Here is a 15,934-nt window from a genome sequence, read left to right on the forward strand (position 1 = left end):
CCCAATCCTCCTGCCCTGCGTATGATGAGCTACTGGAGGTTATGGATCGTGCCACGGCGAAGCTTGACTTACCGTGGAAGCGGGCCAAGAAGGTGACGCCGTGAGGTCATCTCGATGAGCGTTATCTGTCTGACCATAGCCCTCTAGCTCAGGTGAGCCTTCCTTTTCTTCCTAATCTCCATACGGAGGTTGAGAAGGAATGGAGGAGGCCGTTTTCCTCACGCATCTATTGGTTCCAGCATACGAGTTATGCCAACATCGAGGGGATGCGCGACAGCGGCTATGAGAAGATGCCCCCTGTAGAAGAGACGCTGGCTAGCTATCTTTCTATGGGTGAGACATCCTCTCTTAAGACTCCCTCCTTGCCATCTAAGCCCCTTCAGGATACATCGCGCTTAAATGGCAGGGCATACGCAGCAGCAGGTCAGGCTATCGCTTCGTTGCACATGATGGCGGTGCTTCAGGCGTATCAGGCTGATCTACCGAAAGACCTGGATAAAGGCGAGGGCCTTTCTCCCGATGAGGATGCTGAGTTGCGCCGCACCACAGATCTCGCTCTCCGTGCTCCTAAGCAGGCCGCTTCTGCTATGGGCAGGTCTATGGCGGCCATAGTGGTAATGGAGAGACATCTGTGGGTGAACCTGGCGGATATCGGGAAGAAAGAGAGGGGCTTTCTTCTCGATGCTCCGGTTTCGCCTTCCGAGCTTTTCGGTACCTCTGTCGAGACGGTGGTTGAGAAGTTCAGGTCGGCGAAGGTGTGCTCAGCGGCCTTCAAAACCTTCATTCCACGAAGGTCCAGGTCTGAGCCCAAACAACTCAACTTTGCCTGGCCCGTCTCGGTCTGAGGATCAGAGCACAGAAGGCTAGTGTCGCGGCTCGCGCTCCTCCCCCACCTGCGGGTAGGGCTAGGAGGAACCGTGGGTCAAAGGGAGGTAGGCAAGACCTGAGGGAGGTGATCCAGACGAGGTGTCAACGCTCTCGTCCAGACCAGAGTGATACCTGAACATCTACTCATCTCCCTCGGGGGGTTTAACATCTGCCCTTATCTTCCCCTTCCTAATTCCCCTGTAACCACCATCATCTCCACCTGACCGAGGTTAGGTAGGAATCTCCTGCGCCTGCATTACAGTCTCCTATGCTGGACCTATGATGTTTTCGGTTCTGTGTCTTACATAGTAACCACCTTACTGATAGTCCATACTAGAGGCTTCTTCGGGACGGGGCTCCTGCGCGGGAACCTTGGTGGGTGAGTGCGATCCATTTCGAAAATATATTTAATGCTCTGGTGGTTGTGTGAATTCCGTCTGCTATCCTTCTTTGCCGTGTTTTCCAAGACCTGTGTTCTGTCCTTTTCTAGGGTAGGTCCTCGGTGAGCACCCCCTCTGCTGGACTTAGAACCGGGTTGTCGACTTGCGCAGTGATGACCTCACTCGTCGATGCTCGATCCAGACTGTACGATAGCCCTTTTTCCGGCTTCATGCTTCCTGGATCATGAAGCCAGAATCATGCGGCCAGATCACAGGCTTCTGCGGGAGCCTTCTTGGTCATCAGGCCCCGGCACAGCACTGCAATTCTCCTGGACGTGCTTTTCAGGCTGCCCTGTCTGGTATGCCATATCCAGGTTCGCCCCGAGGAGCTTCCTGTGGACCAGGATATCCCCTCTTGCTGAGACGTCGAGCGGGAGGTATGAGTGGCGTTTTGCGAGAACCCTTCTTGTAAAGTGCTATCGCCAGGCAGTGCTCCCCTCGCCTCAGAGGGTTGTCTTGGAGCTTGCCTCTCCCGTTTGGCTCAGTACTTCTGGGCATTTGTGAGCAGATACTTGGGAATCTCTATAAAATCCACATGATGGCAAGTGTGCACGCTGAGCACTTTGCGCACTTTCTAAAATCCACATGAGTGGTAAGTGTGCACGCTAGACTTTGCGCAACTAGTGTGTCTCTGTTGACACACTTTTAAAGCATCGCTCCCCTCACTGTTGAGGGTTATTTGTGAGCATGGTGCTTTCTTCCGAGCATTCGAGTTCTCTCCCCTTCTGAGCTCCGTGGGCTGTTTGTGGTGGTGTTTAGCAGTGCTCCCCGCTATCAGAGGGTTGCCTATGAGCATGCTACCCCTTTTCTGAATTCGGAGTTCTCCTCTCTCATGGAGAGTTTAGTTCTCTGTATTCCCAGAGCACCTGGAACCGGCAACATCAGGTGAACTAGGCCCTTTCTCTGTATCCCTGATGCGCCGCGTTTTTGGCTAAGCTTGCAGTACGCTTACCCTTCAGATTTCTAACGAAGATGCTGTAGGTAGAGCCCCCTCTCGGCTTAGTGCTGGGTGTTATGCTCCCTCAGCTAGGTAACTTACTGCTAGCCATTCCAGCATTATACCATAGATTGAGTTGATGACTTCTCAAACATATTGTTCTTGGGATGCACCATTTCCATCTATGGGCTGCTCTTTCAGAGTGCCAGGAGGGTCCCTTAGAACGGTATCTTTAATATCCATGTTATGGTAAGTGTGCACGCAAAGTCCCTGTGCACTTTCTAAAATCTACACTGTGGTAAGTTCACACGCTAAGCATTTGCGTTCTTTCTAAAATCCTGTATGGCAAGGGCTACACATGGTGGCTTCGTGCCCTTTCTTGAGTTGGTTAAGCCCAGGTTCCACCTTGGGCATCACTCCACCTATGTATCCTCAGGATACCTACTTTAACAGGGTGTTGCTACTAGGGGTCTGTTGAGACAGTTCCTTCAGCAAGCTCATTCAGAGCAAGCAGTAGCCCCCGGGTGACAGGCCAAGACCTATTATGATTCTAGGCACTTGGTCATATCCCCTTAAAGGAATATATTCTTGATTCCAAGCCTTGAGCTCTACCCCAGGCCCAGGAGTTCTGGCCCTAACAGGTAAGTTTTTGGGGTATGTAGCCTAGGCCTTTGGCCGTAGGGGATAATGTCACTGACAGCCGTCTTAACGTCCCAGGGGCAACTCCCATGGTCACTCTATAGTAGAGTTGGTACTTAGTGCTCGTCGTGTTTTTTTCGGGCATGCACTCCCCTCAGCATGGTGGCGTGGGTATACCGTTCCCCATAGCAACCCCTAGAGGACGCAGTTTGAAGTTCCCTTAAAAGGGAACATCTCCGGTTACTTATGTAACCATGGTTCCCTGAGTAGGGAACGAGACACTGCGTCCTCTAGGTTACCTGGCATGCTTCGGACGCAAGTTTCAGACGAAGAAGCGGATGACGTGTTCTCCCGGCGCCTATTTATACTATAGTCGCACCGGTAGTGACGTCATAGGCTGTGATCAGTTTTTGCACAAAAAGATACAGAACTATTGACTGTGAATAATGTGCAATGATATTTACTGTTAAGGCCCGCCATTAGTCAATTTTGTGTTCACCTTCAACCTCTTTTTCTGTGACAATTAATGGTGTTGCACAAAACATGTTTTAAAACGAAAATGTCATGGGTTATTAATTTCTGTTTTTCAATGTGTGATTCATTGTGATTTAGTACAAGAAACACAGAGTGATACTACCTACTGCCCAAGTACATACATTCTGCAGTTCTGTGATGGGACTGAAATAATGTAGAGCTTAGGGGTAAGACAGTAACACTGCATTATTGTTTTAGAAAGCTACTACTTCCTCATATTTAAGAATTGGCCATTGAAGAAAAAAGTATGATATTCAATACTTTGGGCCTGAGGTGGGAATATGTAATTTCTTATAAGATTAAAAGTAACCTTCTCAAATTAAATTATAGCATTCTTCTTTAATAGTTTTTACACACACATATCAAGTTGAATCTTTCTTACTGTATATGGTATATGAATGGATGAATTAATGTTGCTGCATTTGACATTGAAAGCATAGGTCTTAATTTAGTTATATTTTTAAGATGGAAAGCGTCTCAGGTTACTTATGTAACCATGATTCCCTGAGTAGGGAACGAGACACTGCGTCCTCTAGGTTACCTGGCATGCTTCGGACGCAAGTTTCAGACGAAGAAGCGGATGACGTGTTCTCCCGGCGCCTATTTATACTATAGTCGCACCAGTAGTGACGTCATAGGCTGTTGCCGGCTAACATGTTGTTGGTGTTTTTTGAATGTATGCTTCAGACACGGGTCACGACGAGGCGTTCCCCATAGCGACCCCTAGAGGACGCAGTGTCTCGTTCCCTACTCAGGGAATCATGGTTACATAAGTAACCTGAGACGCTTTCCATCTTAAAAATATAACTAAATTAAGACCTATGCTTTCAATGTCAAATGCAGCAACATTAATTCATCCATTCATATACCATATACAGTAAGAAAGATTCAACTTGATATGTGTGTGTAAAAACTATTAAAGAAGAATGCTATAATTTAATTTGAGAAGGTTACTTTTAATCTTATAAGAAATTACATATTCCCACCTCAGGCCCAAAGTATTGAATATCATACTTTTTTCTTCAATGGCCAATTCTTAAATATGAGGAAGTAGTAGCTTTCTAAAACAATAATGCAGTGTTACTGTCTTACCCCTAAGCTCTACATTATTTCAGTCCCATCACAGAACTGCAGAATGTATGTACTTGGGCAGTAGGTAGTATCACTCTGTGTTTCTTGTACTAAATCACAATGAATCACACATTGAAAAACAGAAATTAATAACCCATGACATTTTCGTTTTAAAACATGTTTTGTGCAACACCATTAATTGTCACAGAAAAAGAGGTTGAAGGTGAACACAAAATTGACTAATGGCGGGCCTTAACAGTAAATATCATTGCACATTATTCACAGTCAATAGTTCTGTATCTTTTTGTGCAAAAACTGATCACTGGTGCGATGTTGAAAAGACAATAGAAAGACAAATTCTGCATTTTCTCAGAAAATGTCTATTATATTTTAGAGAAAAATATATTAGGAAAATAACAGCAAGTCTAGTATAAAAGATCTACATATACAGTATATATATATGTGTGTGTGTGTGTGTGTGTGTGTGTGTGTGTGTTACTAACTCTTTTTAACAAATCATGTCATAATGCTTCGAACACTATACGTTTTCACTGATCAAAAACTGCATGTAGCCATCATCCTCTCACTGTGAGCCAACAGATGAACAAGTTCTTTATAAGTCAGAGGCTTAATACACTCCTCAAGATGAATGAAGTGGTAAAATCTCACATAATTAAAGACTGGGAAGTTCCCTTCCACTGTATAACAGAAACACTTACCTCAAAGACGTCACAGCTAATCAGTGTTAGTTTATCCATATAGCCTGTAGGATTAACAAACTGCATGACCATTTTGTGTAACAGTAATCTACAAATTACAGTGGCAGAAAGCTTCATTATGATGAATTACAGTCAGACATGCACATTTGTTTTAAAATATGTTGGTGTCACGAATCAGGCCTCTGTGGCTCTCTCCGACGGCCTCCAGAGGGCACCCTCTCCCGAGTACTAACGTTCATGGACTACATTTCCCATACACCCCGTACCTGGAACTGATTACTGGCACAGGTGTTTCCCCTTAGCTTCCCTATTTAAGCAGCTCCCAGACTCTCAGTGTTTGCGAAGTCTTGTATTGCCCCGGCTACATTTCTGAGCGTTTATCCCCTATCTTGTCGTCTCTTGTGTATTACCTCGGACTGTTCTTACTAGTGTGATTCTCTGCCGCCTGCCCCGACCCTCGCTCTGCCACTAGTGTGATTCTCTGCTGCCTGCCCTGACCCTCACTCTGCTACTGTTTATTCTCCTGGATTATCCCTGCTGTTTGTGACGCTGTTGACTGATTACTGCCTGTTTAACTCTGCCTTTGATTCTAATAAAAGCTGCAAATGGATCCGCACGCCTCTGACTCTCCGTTACAGAAGACTTCGCCACACACGGAACCAGCAGCGATCTATCAGCTAACCACCGAGGTTTCTGCCCAGGCCTCCATGTTAGCGTCTCATCAACAACAGCTGCAACGAATTAACTGTTTAGAAGTTCCCATTGCTCTAACATTTAATGATAAGTACACTGAGACCATAGCATTGATAGATTTGGGGGCTGCGGGGAATTTCATTGACATAAGATTTGCTAATACTCATAACTTCCCACTTGTTCCATGTGAATCCCGGGTGGCAGTGGCAGCCTTAGATGGACGTCCTCAGGGCACAGGACAGTACTAGAGTACATTTTACAGGAAAATACTATTTCAGTCTTTCTACTTGAAAAATTGTATGTTTAATTTAGTGCATTACTTGCCATTTATTTGTAAAAAAAAATGTAAAAGAGAAAACTGTTTCATAAATAATTTTACACCATTTTTTTTTTTAAATTCCAAAAATTGTACTAAAACCTCCAGACGCAAGGCCAAGGAGGCAGAACATATGAATAGCAAAAAGACAAAATAGTACTTAAAGGGGTCATATGATGTTGCTAAAAAGAACATTATTTTGTGTATTTGGTGTAATGAAATGTGTTTATGCTGAGTCAGAACAGTCGGCATTGTAGTCTACTCTCCCAGGCTCAGTAAACAGTCCTCCATAAAATGCGCTGGACACATCTGAATATTTGGGTTGTACTCTTCTGCAACAGTGTTGTAAATACAATTTAACCACTGATTTCTAGTCGTGTCCTCTTTTGGAAGGCCAAACAAAGTAGTTTCGCTTTCACAACGAAACACAGCGTCACACACAGCGGGCTAGAGTGAGCGGAGGCCGGAGGCCTAGAGTGAGGAACGATTCGACGAAGGAGCATCCAGCGGGCTTGCGGCAACCACATGTGACGACCCCGGGCTGGACTCCGCTTCGTCCACGGTGAAAGCCGATCCGGCGATCCACAGCGCGAAGTTGATGCATTTCCTCAGCGACCAGCACGGATCAGCTCCAGGCATGACGAAGCGGATATCGTCCTCTTTTGGAAGGCCAAACAAAGTAGTTTCGCTTTCACAACGAAACACACAGCGCCTTCACGACATGGCAGCAGCAACAACACTACAGCGAGAATAAAAGTTACGCCTTCTTTCTTTGCATGAACATTTGGGCAGCGTTATGCAAATCTTCCCACATCATGACGTAGACATGTGGGGGCATGTTAGAATGAGCCGTTTTAGGTAGGGGTGGTTGACTCTTAACTTTTATAAAGAATATCTCTTTGGATTTGAGACTTTAGTCTTTGCAACTTTACAGATCTTCTTTATGCACCAAGAGCTTGTAACACTCCAAAGAGAAAGGAAAAACTGAAATCGCATCATATGACCCCTTTAAAGCAATCCAACAAAGAGAAAATAAGCCTCCTCATCTTTTACATTTAAATTCATATTGTAGTTGCAGATAGTTGCTAAATATTTTAGCCAACTTTGTATTAACTTGAATAAATCATTTTCGAATAACACAGCCTCTATTGCCAGATATTGGCTTTGTTCTTAATGGTCTTACCTCACTAAATATTAATCATCTCTATTCTTTTATTTTTGCCTTTCTTCTCTCTGACATCTGGATGCTCCACTTCCTCTCTCATTAATGTTCACCACTCCCTTGCGGTTGTATTTGCTCAGTATTAAAGAGCTGTGCGGGTTGGCCAACTGTTTGTGAGTCATCTCAGTAGAAAAAGGGCAGGAAGACAATTTTACACAACCATCACTTCCCATTTAAACATGAGGTCTCTGTGCTTAGACTCCAGCTGACTCGTTTTCCATTATGCCCCTGTGCGAGATGATGGGTTGTCAGATTGGTCCTATCCTGATATGTGCGGTGGCTTTGTCCCTGGTAGCTTTGTCTAAACGAGTGCAGTCAAAAACTAAAGGATCTCTGAATATTTGTGGATTTATTACATGTTAAGGATTACTTTAGAATGCAAATCTGTGTGTGTGTGTGTGTGTGTGTGTGTGTGAGAGAGAGAGAGAGAGTATTGGGAGTTGCATAGAGCTCAAAACTATTGAACAGAGCAAATAAATGCACAACAGTCTATTGTTGTAGAGTAGATCATGCACTTATGCGAATCTATCCTCAAAAAATAACAATGAAAAGCTTCTTTTATTCAGAGCATTTGGGCATTTTGACTGCAGACTGAGATACGTATTTCAAACACAATGGTAGATTGTAAATCACTGTACTATTATTAAGCTATAATATTACTTAAAGATACTATTTATCACCCCCACATTGTAGAGATTAAATCTGTTAGAATAATGTGACATAAGGACTTTTGATAATTTTTCCCCATTGCTTATTTTTTCTTTATGGTCAAAACTAATGAATTTTGAGTTAATTCAATTAGGAAGAGTCATGCATATATGGACTCAACAACCTATAATCTTAGGTTGATTTAACACTTCAAATCCATTCTCACTAATGTCATGATGTCTTCTACCCACTAACACTGAAATGAGTATTTACAGAGAAAAGATGTTTTTCAGAAAATGCTGAATAGTAATATGGCGTGTGAGGGAGAGCGAAGGTTTTAGCAGTACATTAGTGCAGCGTCTCTATCTTCCTGTGTACCTCACCAGCTCTCAAGGTTTAATTCACGGAGCAGAGCAAAAGAAATGAGCAAAGACATTGAAGTAGAAAAGCTTGTCATTTTAATATGTTTTACAGCCATCCATTGTCCCAAAATCAGCACTGTAAGGGTTGTAGAACACATTTACCTACCGAGTAACACCTGTCTCGTGAGAGTGGTAGAAAATGCATCATAGCATGGCAAATTGACGACATTTTGATGACTAAATCAATAAAGTTGTAAACTTTTCAGGTGAATAAAAACAGAGATCTGTCAGATGGAATAGTAATTTAGTGTGAGTACAACCACAGGTCCAATAGTTTTGTCACATGTTCAGTCAAAGCAAATGGCTTTAAATTCAAAGCTACATCTGGCTTTATGATACTATGTAAGGTGTCAAAATTGAAATCGGACCATCAAACCATATTTAATGATTAATACTTGACCTTTGAGATATTAATGATTGTCAAGCCTAATCAATAAATAATTTGAAACAAATTGATCTCTTATAAAGAGTTGGTAATGGACATTTACAGTGATTTAATTAGACCTATACACTTTGCATGTATCTAGATATAGCACATGCACTCCAGTAGGCTCAACAACCCATAACCTCTGATTGGCTGCATTCAACCACTGTATTGCCCAATGTACATCGAAATAGTTATGTACAGAAAAGAAGACAAAGAGGACAGGTATGAATTTATACCGGTCCTCCTGATTCTGGCTTTCGCACAAATTTCAACAGGACTATGTTTTTCAACACTTACCCGAACAAGTACACAGATTATTGAAAGTCTCAAATGGCCTGTCTGCTTCCCCTTTGAGGACACAATCCCTGTGTGATTGATCTGTACAGTCTGTAAAAAAAATGTAAAAGGCTTTTTTCCGGAACATTGTTCTTTTCACAATTCCGCAAGGGGTGCAAAGATTACTCCCTTATTCCTCCCTCAAGGTAAGTCTGTTGTCAAGAACACCTATTCACGTAATGCACACACAATGGCGATTAGTCTTTTAAATCATCTTCATACTGATCTTGTGAGATCCCTCAGTTGGGCTGCTTTCTCCGTCTACTTTCCGTGGCACATACTCAATCTCGATGTTTGGCTTGGCATTGCCTTTCCCTCGGCTCCAGAGGAACAAGAGCACCAGACAGAACAGCACCACTCCCAGGAAAGAGATAAACCCCATGGTGGTAGCGATAATGAGAGTCTTCATATCAAAGGGAAAGGGATCCGTCGCACCAGTTCCATTGGCACCGTTATCATTGGGCTGGTTCGAGATGAAGGCAAAGGTCTTATTGGGCTGATGGGGCCAATTGGGAGAGTAGCTATGAACATGTAGGTGAGCCAAACGGGTGTCGTTTCCTCCTGCATTGACGGCAATGCAGGTGTATGTGCCATTGTCTTGTATTTGGGCGTATCTAACCTCGAGGGTGCCGTCCGGAGACACCGACAGCCGGCCAATGCTTTTAGTAGTGATTAATTGCTTTTTTGGAGACTGCCACATAATCATGGGAGCGGGGTCTCCATCTGCTTGGCAAGGGAATTGGACAGTGGTCCCCTCATCCACAAATCTATGAATGGCTTTGTGATCCCGGATCTTGGATTTCTGACAGGTGAAATAATTCGGTGGGAGAACATCCGGGAAGTCTTTGAATTCTTTACCCTGCAAAAACTCTGGTGATTCACAAGATGGCTGCTGGCGGTTGAAGTTAAGTCGCCATCGACGGCGAAAGACCCAGAGGAGACGACAGTCGCATGCCAAGGGGTTGTCGTGAAGAGCCAGTGTCTCCAGGTTGCCGACCGAGTGGAAGGCAGACTCCTCTAAAGCGCTTAGACTATTGCTGGATACATTGAGAACCCGAAGGTAGTTGAGTCCTCTGAAGGAATAAGGCTCAATGCTGACTAGCCGTCCCCCAACCAAGTGAAATGCCTGGAGCCTCAGCAAATTGTGCATTTTGTTGCCCTCCACAACCTCGATCGGATTGAAGGACAGGTTGAAAAAGCGAAGGTACACCAGGTGCTGAATGGCCTCATAAGGGACGGCAGTGAGATTGCAGTTTGTGATGCTCAAGGTTGTGATGTTAAGTCCATGGAGGGACTTTGTGGTCAAGGTTTCTAAAAGAGGCCAGTTTGCTATCTCTAAGACTTTGAGTCGATAGAGCCTCTTGAAGGAAAAGTCTCGAATGATGTTGATGTTGAGATGTCGCAGCCTGAGGGTCAGCAGGTTGTGAAGATGGCTGAAGGCCTCTGTTGGCACAAAGGTCAGGTTGCATCTTTCCATAGTGAGCTGCTCTAGGCTGCTGAGGCCATGAAAAGCTCTGTGAGAGATGAACACCAGGTCGTTGTCCCCCACCTCCAGTTCTTTCAGGTTGTAGAGATCTTGAAACATGTAGTCCAACAAAATGACAATTTTATTCTCACTCATATCTAATCGAGTGAGGTTACTGAGGCCAGTGAAAACACCCAGCTGAATCAACTTCAGCTTGTTGTTGCGTAGCCCCAGTATTCGCAAGCCAAGGAGGTTGCTGAAGGCCCCTGGTTCAATGACGGAAATGATGTTCTCGTTGAGCTGTAGCTCCTCCAGGTGTTGATAGTTGAGGAATTCCTCCGGGTTGATGGCTTTCAAACGGTTCTTGCTGAGATCTAACAGCCGCGTGTCAGTGGGAATTCCCTCGGGAAGGGCGATCAGCTTCCGCCGATGGCACACGACTGAGCGCTCTTGGGCACTGCACTCGCATCGAGAGGGGCAGCCAGTGGCAGAGCCGGACAGCACGGTACCCAGCATCAGGATGAGAATGGGCTGCCAGCACGCCACCAGGTAGCTGTGCCCACTTGCCTCTCTGGCCACCATTTTGATGGTAACCTGCTGAGAAAAAGAATAGAGAAAGACTCAGCAAAAGAACTGAGAGACAATCATATTGCTCCTGTTCTTAAAATAGCAAGAGATGGTTTTGGAGAAAATGCTGACGCTTGAAAAATGTAACAGACTACTGCACTGGAACATGCTGCGTAAAGGCAACTCAGAGCTTTGATTAATGATATAACAGAGACATTCAAAAGTAAAAGACTGTATGAGAAAAAGAAAACAACCATTTTCGTTCGGCGTGAGACCCGGTCCACTGTGGCATATTTTTGCTCATTATGATATGTTTCCGTCGATACTGGAACGTGCGTGAACTACAAAGCCTATTTTACCTAATAAGGCTAATAGTTTAGCTTCAGCTACATAGCAAATATGGACACATTTGGATTTGTGCCTGAGAGAGGTAAGCCCAACTTTACCTTACATTTCTTTATAAATTTATTTGTTTTGGCATGTTTATTGCTAAGCATATTTTTATATACTGCAATTATATTTATCCATTAGAATTATATATTTTTAAATTCTTATTCTGTTCTGATACGGTTAAATTTAAAGGATTTGTTGTAAAGTGAGGGGAACTAAAATATCCTATAATGTTGGTACATTATAACATTATTAGGCCTGCCGTTATTATTTCTGAAAATGCAACTTATACCAGACGTATCTTTTTTTTATTTTCCTAAAAAAAAAAAAAAAATGTTATTGGGTTTTAAAAGCATGCAGCAAACGAAAATATGCGATTAATCTGTTAAAATTTGTTACTGTGGGTTAACAAATTTACATTAGTAGGCTATTCTTATGCTTGGCTTCACAGATAGCAACAGAGTCTGGGCCAAATCTGGTTTACATTCACTTCTGGCTTTTTTGTCTTGATTGCAAATGTTTTTTGTTGTTTTTTTTATGTACGATGGATAATTAAAACAAAAATCAGGCGTGTGTATTTATAGTATTTTTACTTAAGTACCAGATATGGGTGTCATACCATAAAATATTTGTAATATGCATGCTTTTGAGTCTTACAGTTTTAAACTGTGAGACCTTTCTGTGAGCTCACACCCAAAGCGCGCATAGAGCCGCATCTGCAGACCCGCAGCACCAGCAGTTTCAGATCCGCAGCCACAGAACCGGAAGTGAGGGGCGGAGTTATTGACAACGAGAGAGCACGGTGAGTAGTCTGTAATGTTTTTGCTATCGTATGTTTAATAATTATCGTATATATTACGTTAAGCATTTATCTGCTAAGTACTTAACATGTGCTTGGCTTTATTATCTTATATTGAAACTTGAATTTGTTCAGAATCAGAATCAGAAGAGCTTTATTACCAAGTATGTTTACACACACAAGGAATTTGACTTGACGACAGGAGCTTGTTTTCATGCAGGATTGTCATGACAAAATGGGCTTAATAGTGAATTGTTCATACTTCATTTTATAAACTTCAATTTAATTATTTAATTATTAACAATTTAAACATTAACAATTAAAAATTGTTAATATTTAATTAACAATTTAACATTTTGATTGTTACTTTTAAAATTATGCTGCTGTTTGTATGTGTGTGTGTTTTATTGAAATGTTTTAGTTTTCATATAGAAACATTTATTATGCACGTGTTCTTGACTTTGGAGTAAACATATATTTTGAATCTTGTGATTAAAGTATATTTCATATAAAATGCCCAGAAGTTTCAAACATTATTTTTAATATCACAAACAGGAAATAACTTGCATAATACAATGAAACTAATAACTGTATAGGTCTACAACTAAATTGCACAAGATTAATGTTTATAAAATGCTTAATATGTCATTATAAAATGCATACATGCATAAAGTATGACGTATCGTGTGTAATAAAAGCAAATTACCCCTCAAAAACCGTAAGGTGGCGCTACTCTATTAAAAAATGTAAGCTCCGCCCCTCACTTCCAGTTCTGTGGCTGCGGTTCTGAAACTGCTGGTGCTGCGGGTCTGTCTGAGAGCGCGCGACTAACGTTACTGAATAAGGTTGTGTTGCGCGTAAACGGCCAAATACATACAAAATTATGTAAAATTGCCCGACCGTCTTGATGAGTATTTACGTAAACAGTCGATTTATACTAAACATTGCAGGTATATAGGCTATTAAGGGAATGTAAACAGTTGAGAAACAAAACTTATGTGTAACAGTTAGATCCGTGCATGAGGTCTTAAAGAGACAGAAACCTAAATAAACCTGCTGCTGTCTGTCACTAATGTTTATTTATACATTGAAGACTAACCAGTGTTATTTTAAAATTAAACAGATTATTCAGTTTCTGTGGTATTTCTGTACCTGAATATTACTGTTATACCTACCTGAAAAACTTAAAGCACAGTTCATTTTATTTGTATCTTTTTATCGTATGTGTTTGTGCCATTTTGCTTGTCATTTATCTATTCTTATTTTATTATTGACTGTTTACTTGTCTTTTTTAGTTAAAATTAATTCAATTCAGAGTTTGAAATCAAAGTTCTTTTCCTCACAATATAAATATGAATCAACAACATTATAAATTGAAAAACACAAATACACTGGGTGACGAAACATTTAGGTTAGATGATTGCAGTTTAAAAATATGTCTAAAACAATAGACAAACGCTGTAGTTGGGCTAGAGATCTTCAATCCAATCTGGCAACACTGCCCATCAGCAGCCCTGCGCTTCCGCCATTTTGGGGTGAAAGCGACTCGGCAGTAGCCTACTATGGCAAATATCAGCTGCTTTGTTTAAAAAACTGTACATTAAAGCTGAAATACATACTGAACGATGACAACAATAACGTACAATCACTAGACTAGTGAACATCAAATCCTTTTAACAGTTTATTTTACAGACTTTATTTTAAAGTCTTCCCTTTTTTCACAAAACCTTTTGCTCTCTAGAAACCATGTCGGGCATGTTAGAACGAGCCGTTTTAGGTAATGACAGAAAAATTAGGAATGTTGGACAATAAATATATTACATAACAGCTTGACTGTTTTTGCAGTATCATCTTATATTAATGTCCGTTAAAGGAAGACTGTAAACAAAAAAAACAAAACATGCACAGCCACTTTCTCCAAAAAATGTTAATTATTTAATTATGACAGAGACGCAGCAATGCATCATGTTTGTAGTGTGTCCCAGGGGATTAAAACATATTTCAGACCTAGTGGAGTAATAGTAAATAATAATATAGTAAGTAATTGTAAAATGTGTAAAGTTGCATAAGCATTACTTAGTGTCATATCCATATAAATCATTATTATGGTTTCTATGGCTACGACCTGCAGTTCCTAAAAGGATTTAAGTTTACCGCTAGACTAAAAACAGTTAAAGTTAGCAGGTGCATAAGACAGCGCTACGCCCCACTTCAAAACACACAATAATTTTACACTTTTGTGAATAATTAATTACCTGTCAGGTCTTTGGGAAAACGATGAAAGGCAAGATTTACTGTCACACTGATAGTTTTTGCAGTGGATTGCCCAACATTGCGTTCTATTATTACACTTCGACTTCTCTTTCGTTGTTATTCTGTCTATTTCTGTGTTTCTGTGCTGTTGTCCAGTTGGAATTTTCACCCCAAAATTTTCACTACCCCTTCGGTAGCGGCCGTGCTACCGAAGCGCCACCTAGTGGCTGTTACCCAAAAAAGCATCAGAGTTTTGCCTCTTGCCCTGCGTCTCAATGTTCATACTATCCATCCTAAATAGTATGTGAGATTAGAATAAGTGTGTCCCAAAGCATAGTATGTTGAAAAGAGTATGCCAAAAGTCCCTGGATGGTCTACTATTTCAGGTCGATTTTTGAAGTGTGGATCCGTGCACACTCTAATGGCTAATGCCCACAATCCATTGCGCTTTGGTGAAGGATTCTGCACAAAACTACAAACACGAATAAAACGCGTAAAAAAAAACCTACAAACATGGCGGATGTGCATGACCGGCGGTTAGGTAGAGAGGCTTATGGTGCATTCAAGTCATGTCGGATAGATCGTATTTACGAGTTGATCGCACATGAACGCCACCACAAAGTCGTTATTACGAGTGGGGAAACTCGAAATGTTCTTAAAGCCCCGAGCTTCCGAGCTGGGGGCGTGTCAATGAGAAACATGGCGGAATCCATGGATGCAACGTCTGCAGTTGACGGTAAATTTTTGTTTAAATTGGTAGTTTAGTTGTCCTATAAACTTAAACTGGTCATGTTCTTGTTACGCAGCTGAAATCCAAGTAAAAAAATGCAGACCCTGTTGTATTTTCTTGTAATTTATTAAATGCTGCACCAAACAAATTCATAAAACAATAAACCAACTCCATAGCAGATTCTAAAAGTGATCAAGGGCTTGGGACGTTCCAGTTCAGCCCATTCCAAGGGTTCTGCCAGAAGTGGGCACTCATGCAACATAATCAATGACGTACATCCGAGTAAACGAGAAGTTTGCGAGGGAAGGGCATAAAAAAACGGACTGGAACGCAGCCTTAGAAAAAGGGGTTTGAGTTACTAATTTTCAACTTTTAACCTCAATGCGAGCGCGAGGTGACGAAACAGCGTGTTTCAGCGATGACTCATCTGAACGCCTCTGATTGGTCCTTGCATTCATA

The 15,934-nt window shown here is 42.0% G+C and overlaps 1 protein-coding gene across 3 annotated transcripts in view; it reads right to left on the minus strand.

Moving 5' to 3' along the window:
• lingo1b (leucine rich repeat and Ig domain containing 1b) overlaps positions 1 to 15,934 on the minus strand; it is a 33,491-nt gene that overhangs the window by 5,577 nt on the left and 11,980 nt on the right. The window contains exon 2 of one of the 3 annotated variants that reach the window (XR_001635106.1): positions 9,233 to 11,333. Coding sequence is in view for 2 of the 3 variants with exons in the window: in XM_016497098.1 (XP_016352584.1) it covers positions 9,477 to 11,333 (1,857 nt within the window). In the remaining variant the exon portion in view is untranslated. Of the gene's footprint in view, positions 1 to 8,541; positions 11,334 to 15,934 lie in introns of those variants that run through there. The other 2 variants (XM_016497099.1, XM_016497098.1) reach the window with 2 other exon arrangements.

This window comes from Sinocyclocheilus anshuiensis, unplaced genomic scaffold, assembly GCF_001515605.1.
Source record: "Sinocyclocheilus anshuiensis isolate Anshui unplaced genomic scaffold, SAMN03320099.WGS_v1.1 scaffold502, whole genome shotgun sequence".
In the NCBI taxonomy this organism is placed as follows: domain Eukaryota; kingdom Metazoa; phylum Chordata; class Actinopteri; order Cypriniformes; family Cyprinidae; genus Sinocyclocheilus; species Sinocyclocheilus anshuiensis.